Source organism: Melospiza georgiana, chromosome 10 (assembly GCF_028018845.1).
Source record: "Melospiza georgiana isolate bMelGeo1 chromosome 10, bMelGeo1.pri, whole genome shotgun sequence".
Taxonomy (NCBI): domain Eukaryota; kingdom Metazoa; phylum Chordata; class Aves; order Passeriformes; family Passerellidae; genus Melospiza; species Melospiza georgiana.
Window position 1 is genome coordinate 5,421,956 of NC_080439.1, and position 6,832 is coordinate 5,428,787.

The 6,832-nt window shown below is 35.2% G+C and overlaps 1 protein-coding gene across 9 annotated transcripts in view; it reads left to right on the forward strand.

The window, feature by feature from the left end:
• NLGN1 (neuroligin 1) overlaps window positions 1–5,612 on the forward strand; it is a 426,930-nt gene extending 421,318 nt beyond the window's left edge. For all 9 annotated transcript variants that reach the window (XM_058030828.1, XM_058030833.1, XM_058030831.1 and 6 more), the window contains one exon: window positions 122–5,612. In XM_058030828.1, coding sequence (XP_057886811.1) covers window positions 122–944 — 823 coding nt within the window. In that variant the 3' untranslated portion in view covers window positions 945–5,612. The remainder of the gene's footprint in view (window positions 1–121) is intronic.
• Window positions 5,613–6,832: the final 1,220 nt, after the last annotated feature.

Here is a 6,832-nt window from a genome sequence, read left to right on the forward strand (position 1 = left end):
GGGATAGCACTCTGCTCCATCCAAAGGCAGTCTTAAACGTTTAGTATGAAATCTTAATTATGTTAATTTAACAATTCCATTTGAAATGCTTTGTAACATTGACGATATCTTTTTCTTTCAGTGACCCAAATCAACCAGTGCCGCAAGACACAAAATTCATCCACACAAAACCAAATCGTTTTGAAGAAGTAGCATGGACCAGATATTCTCAGAAAGACCAACTGTATCTTCACATTGGATTAAAACCACGAGTTAAAGAACACTATAGGGCCAATAAAGTGAACCTTTGGTTGGAACTGGTACCTCATCTGCACAATCTTAACGACATTTCACAGTATACCTCTACCACAACTAAAGTGCCATCGACTGATAATACTTTCAGACCCACAAGGAAAAATTCTGTTTCAGTTACTTCAGCCTTTCCTACAGCCAAACAAGACGATCCCAAACAGCAGCCAAGCCCATTTTCAGTGGATCAAAGGGACTACTCAACAGAGTTGAGCGTTACTATCGCAGTTGGCGCATCTTTGCTGTTCCTGAACATTTTGGCCTTTGCAGCGTTGTACTACAAAAAGGACAAGAGGAGACATGATGTCCACAGGAGATGTAGCCCACAACGTACCACTACCAATGATCTCACCCATGCACAAGAAGAGGAGATAATGTCCCTCCAAATGAAGCACACTGACTTGGATCATGAATGTGAGTCCATCCATCCACATGAGGTGGTTCTCAGGACCGCCTGTCCCCCAGACTACACGCTAGCTATGAGGAGGTCTCCTGATGATATCCCCTTAATGACACCCAACACCATCACAATGATCCCCAACACTATACCAGGGATTCAGCCCCTACACACATTCAACACATTTACTGGAGGACAGAACAATACTCTGCCCCATCCTCATCCCCACCCCCATTCACACTCAACAACCAGGGTATAGCCAGACAAGACGAAACAAACTTTTATTTTTTGATGGATTACAGTAGGTGATATTACTGAAGATTACTTGGCTTTCAACCTACAAGACTCTTACTATTTAAATATGGAGGAATATTATGTGAATATACATATCAAGAACATTGGGGGTTTTGAAAAAAATGAATTGTACATATATCAAATGAACTTAAGAAACAAACAAAACAAACTAAAAAAAGAAACAAAAAACAAAAAACCCAACTGTTTGCAATTGCTTGAAGCAGTTGTCCTGAATGATACTTTTTCATTCACATTCAAGTATTAATTTTTTGAAGATTTAAGTTACATAATGGAATTAGGCATGTGCAACACAAACAGGAAAGAACTATGACTGAAAATTTTAAAAACCTATAAATATGCACAAGGGACACACTAATGGAATGTCAGATAATTTTCACCAATTTTTATTTGGACCTGTTTTCTTGTGTAGACCATATTTACATATTTGAATAAGTACACAAAGCACCAATGCTGTTAAGGCCTTAGAAAGGGGCTCATGCTGAAATCTGCCAGTCAGAGAAGTTTTACAGCCTGGCAGGTACAACATTATCACATAAGTGCTGTCAGTATAAAAGTTGTGGGAATAAAGGAAACTGGATATTTTTAGCACGATGTGCATGATAATTTATATGCTTGGTGGCTGTGCTGCTGATTAAGCCGTAATTAAAATTCTTCTCATCCCATTGGAGTTTTTAATAGAAGCTTTCTCCATCAATTGGCACAACCTAAAGAAGTTTTTTAAAGGGGCAAAAGTAATCACAGTAAAATATTTCATGGTAGCTTCTGAAAAAGAAGGGATTGCAACAGTTCTTAAAGGTATTGATGGCATTCTAGGTATACAGTGGTGGACCCTCACTGATATGAATCCCAGACAAAAAAATGTATACTATTAATGTTCTTTTTCCTTTCCACCTAAATAATTTCTGACTTTGAATCAACTATAATTTTAATGGAATCTCCTTTGATGAAGGATTTATAATTTGCTGTGATTTAGTTTCAGGGTATTTTGTTCAAATTTATGAGGTAAAGTGTGTCCAAAAATTTAATTGCAATGACATTTTGCCATTTAAAATTGCCCCAGTATTACTGCTCTGATTACACCTTTCAGTTTATTGTTTCAACTCATGTTGCATGTTACAAAGTTTACTTATAATACGTTAATATAATGTTAATTCCCTTTTTGCTATACATTAGCTTTGTCATTCCAATTAATTCTCTAGACCAGATGGCAAGAGTGTAGAAAAAGAGGGTATATGAGAAAGGGGAGAGAGCCAACAACTGGAAATTTAAAAATCTGGATACTACATATGTTTGTGTGATTTGAAGTGAATGTTCTAAAATCACAAGAAATTTTTCATTCCCCTGTTGCTTTCCAGTAATTCTATACCATGGTCCTTTCAAAACGTTTGTATATGTAATCAGATGTACATTTATATAAAAGAAATAATTGAGATGGACTTAAGAGCACATCCCTGATAAATACTTTCTCTCTTACCTGTACTATATTTCTATTAGACTAAAGTTATGTGATTTTTTTTTACATTTTTTCAAATTACTAGCAATTTTGATAGTTTGTAAGATAATGCGAAGAACTTTCTCTGACAAACTAACTGCAGTAACAGAAACATTTCTTTTCAGTTACTCTTTTTCAAGAATGAAAGCTTATTACACACAAAAATTGTATACTACTTGATGGAAAATTACTTTGTATTTCTTGGCCATATTACTGGTCACTGAGTGAAATAAAGATAATCTGGATAACGAATATTATTCCAATGTTAAGAGACCTGATCTTTGCTCATTAAAGAGCTAAAATGTTTATTGCTGTTTTGTCATTTTTTAATGAAGTAATGGTAACTGTCTCAAATAAAGAGTAATATCTTAAGACCAGTCTGGTTTTTGAAGACATGAGGGTGCCTTCTACAATTAATAAAACTGCATATTTATAGGCCAGCCCCATCACAGCTATTTCTTACAGAAATATTGACATTGTGACTGTCATCACATGTAAATCTCCCCCAGATTTAAGAAATGAGTTAAAAATGCAATATTGACACAAAAAAAAAGGCAAGGAACAGGCCAAATTGAAATAAATCTGCAATATTCCATGATGCGAACAAAAAAATCACCTGGGTTTTTTTGGGTGATTGAACTTTTATTATAAAAGATTGCTGAGGAGTTTAAAGTATGTTTGCTAACATCGAGCATAGACATTAAAAATAAAGCTGAAACCAAACCAAATACTGCAATTTCAGTTATTTTACATCCCTATTTAACAAAAAAAAAAAAAAAAACAAAAAAAAAACAAAAAAACAAAAACAAAACCCCAAACATGTACTTAGTACTTGTTACAGTCCCCAGTTTTAAATCAAGGTCTTTTTGTAGAAGCATAAAAAATAGTCTTCAAAATCCAGGGCGGTCTGTGTGCAATTTCTGCCTGATGTGGTTGTGCTTTTAGACTGTGACCTGCCAATGTAAACCAATAAAAAGAATTGTCTGCCATCTGATAATTATTGTTTAATAAGAAGATTGTATTTTGCTATGTTGATGAAACAAAAGAAAAAAAAAATACAAAAATATTGATGGCCATAAAACAAGATATTAATGAAATATGATTTTATGTGCTTTTCTTAACTTTATCAAAACCAAAATAACTTTCTACTATAGTTTCTTTGTGGCCATATATCTATATATCTCTATATATACAGTATCTGGTAATTGTTTACTTTTATTAGTTACAAAATAAATGATTTAGGTAAAGCAAGCATGACACTACACTTTATTTCTGTCAGCCAATAGTATTTAAAATGTGAAAGATGAAGGCAACAACACAAATTTTGTCACTCCTGTTTGGGAAAAAAAAAAAAGTCCATTCCTGTGATGCAGATACTGTGAATGATATTTTAGTGGCTACTTTATACTGACATTACAGCAGCTGGCTTTCCAAAAGTAAGATGGTGTCCCACGTTTTAACATAACATTGAGAAAGAGCAAGAGATGTTTTAAAGCTGAAATGAGAAGATAAGAAATGGTTTTGGAATAACTTCATGTGCTTCATGGATATATAAGTTTGTTATTTTCAAGATATTTTATCTATTTGATTTGTTTATCATGGTAGCATACACAAAAGCAAAATTGAGTGTGATATTTAATTTCTTGTATCATCCTTGGACCAGATTTCCAATAAAATTAGGGTATCAGTCAGTCTTTGGAAGTTCAGTAAAAATATAAAGAGCCTGCATTTATTGATTTCACACTTTTGTAAATATGTTTGCAGACCTTTTTAAGAAAATGTATTCTACCATTTTGAGAAAAAAAAATAACAATGGAATCATTGTCTCGTTTATCTATTGAAATTACAGGCAATATAATGTGCTGTGCTGACATTTCTAGGAGAAATAAAACCGATAAAAAACGCATTTTGCTCAATGGTATCTCAGTTGGTTGTACCCGGTGTCCTCCTCCCACGGAAGACTTGCAAGGCATGGATGAACCTCCCGGATAAAATCCTCCATAGGAAAATGCAGTTGTTATTTTTGTTGTCTGTACTAAACATGGATTCCTGTGTCACAAGTCTTTAATTATTGGATGTTTTTGTTGCTCACACCCCCTGAAAACCGGATGAATAGAGGTCTACCAAATAAACATGTTACAGTTTTAAAGACACCACTGCACAGAAGATGCTGGAATTTCTGTTGCCAACTTCACTAGGAGATGAAACAGCTGACTTCACAGGAAGCTGTCAAACATCATGGTATTCCTTTGATGTTTGGAAGTTGTTGCTTTTTCCCTGTGATGTTGGTTTAAAACATTGGCCTTTCCCCCCGCCTTTTTTCTAGTACTGAACAGTTACAGATGGTCGCTTTTTAATGTAAGCGAACGTTAGATAATTTAATTATTATTGTGAAAATGTGCTTCCAAATAAATTAGATTAATGGGAAATTCCCTTCAGAGGTTTTGTTATTTTTCATTCAAAGCTTTTGTCAAAATATCTGTTGCAGCAGTTTTGGTTGGTTTTTTTCCCCCCTCAGTCTGCAAGCTAAGAGACTTTCTCCAAATAACATTAAAAATCTCCTTTTCTATTTGAAATAATAACATATAAGATTAAGATGCCCTCCTGAGGCCTCCAAGTAAATATGAACAATATGAAACATAGCAAACGAGCTTTTACTCTAAACATTCTTATTTGATTACATTCTGGCACATCAATACATTTATATGCAGACCAGAAAATTAGCAGCATTTGATAAGGTGTTCAAGAGAACTTTGCAGCAGAATCGATGAGTTCATCACCAGCCATGCACAAAGTCCCTTTTCTCAGGTTCTGTTCATGCCACTGTATAATCAATTTCTTATATACAGGTTCAGTAAAACCTTAACTTTGTGAAATGGGAAAGTGTTAGAACAAGATAATGAACTTTATCTGGTGGAAAATGTTTAGAAAAAAACCTGTTGAGAGCCACCTAGGAGGTGTAGATTTTTATATGCAACCTGGCTTCGTTCCTTTTTGTTGATATTATAATTCTCAGTAATTTGTACTCCTGGGAAACTATCATTTCTGTAATAAGCTTTAGTTTTGAAAAAGAATTTGAGTATTGTATGTAAATCATGGATTAAAACCTGAGTTTCATGACCCTTTGCTACTGGGATGAATGAAAAACCTCATAGAAGTGCAACAAATTTGTACAAGCAAATTTTATACAGTCTCTTGAAATTTATTTTGTTTTCAATTGAAGATAAAAGTACCACCACAGCAGTAGAGGCTGTGTATTTGTCTCAGAAAATGCCTTCTTGTGTACATATGCATCTGTCTGCACATGCATAGCCACATGCAGCCAATAAAGGAGATTTCAAAGCATGAGACTAACCGGGGAATTTTACCTTTCGGCACCCCTCAGAGGTGTGGAGGTAAGGCCTGTCCCTCATTCTGCATTCTCCAGTGTCACAGAGCAGCTGATAAGATGATGACAATGTTTTCAGCTCCAGCTGAATTAGGATTTATTGTGGGACCATTGGAATCAATGAAGCCCTGGCAATTGACACCAGCCATCGATCTGCTTCTGGACCTTTAATGTTCATCACGGCTCATCTCACTGTCCAGTTTTGCATATCTTCCCATGCACAGGAACACCCGCTCACAGAAATTATTACAAGTATCACTCTACTGATTTATGAGCACTTCCAGGCTTTAAAACGTGCTTTTCAATATGCTTATGGACATTTGCGTGTAAGGCCAAAATTCAGGGGGAAAAAAGTCTGATATATTAAAAAAACCCAAACCCTGAGGTTACACGGGTGCAAAGAAAAGATTAGTACCAGTTTGCAGCCTTAGCATGCTGTAGTAACTTTTATGTTAAAGTCTATATATAGAAAGGAACATTCAGTTCTTCCTGATCCTCAAATCTATACGTTGACCTATATGTCAAAGACAATGACACTTTACAGCAGTTGGAAGTCTGCTCTGTTCTTCTCCATTCTGGAAGGGAAGAGACAGACAACTGGGCCACATGTTGCTATAAATTCAGGACAGATTTTCTCTGTCATCTGAATTTTTCCCTCTCAGTGTCAGCAAGGCAACAGCATCTGTGAGTTGAGCTTTATAATGATGCCATTTAAAAAAAAAAATTGGAGTTTTTGAGCCTATCGGGATACCCAGGTTTTTTTGCTTTACAGCTATAACAGACAGCAACCTTTTTTCAAATGGAAGTTGATACTGCTGGCACTCAGATGTGATAATACCAGAGCTCAGTTAAAAAGAGGCTGGTGAAAGACTCTATGAGCTGGTAACACTTCAATTGCATTATTAAAAATACAAAGAAAGGAAAAAGATTTCATCTAGTGATTTTGTTCAGC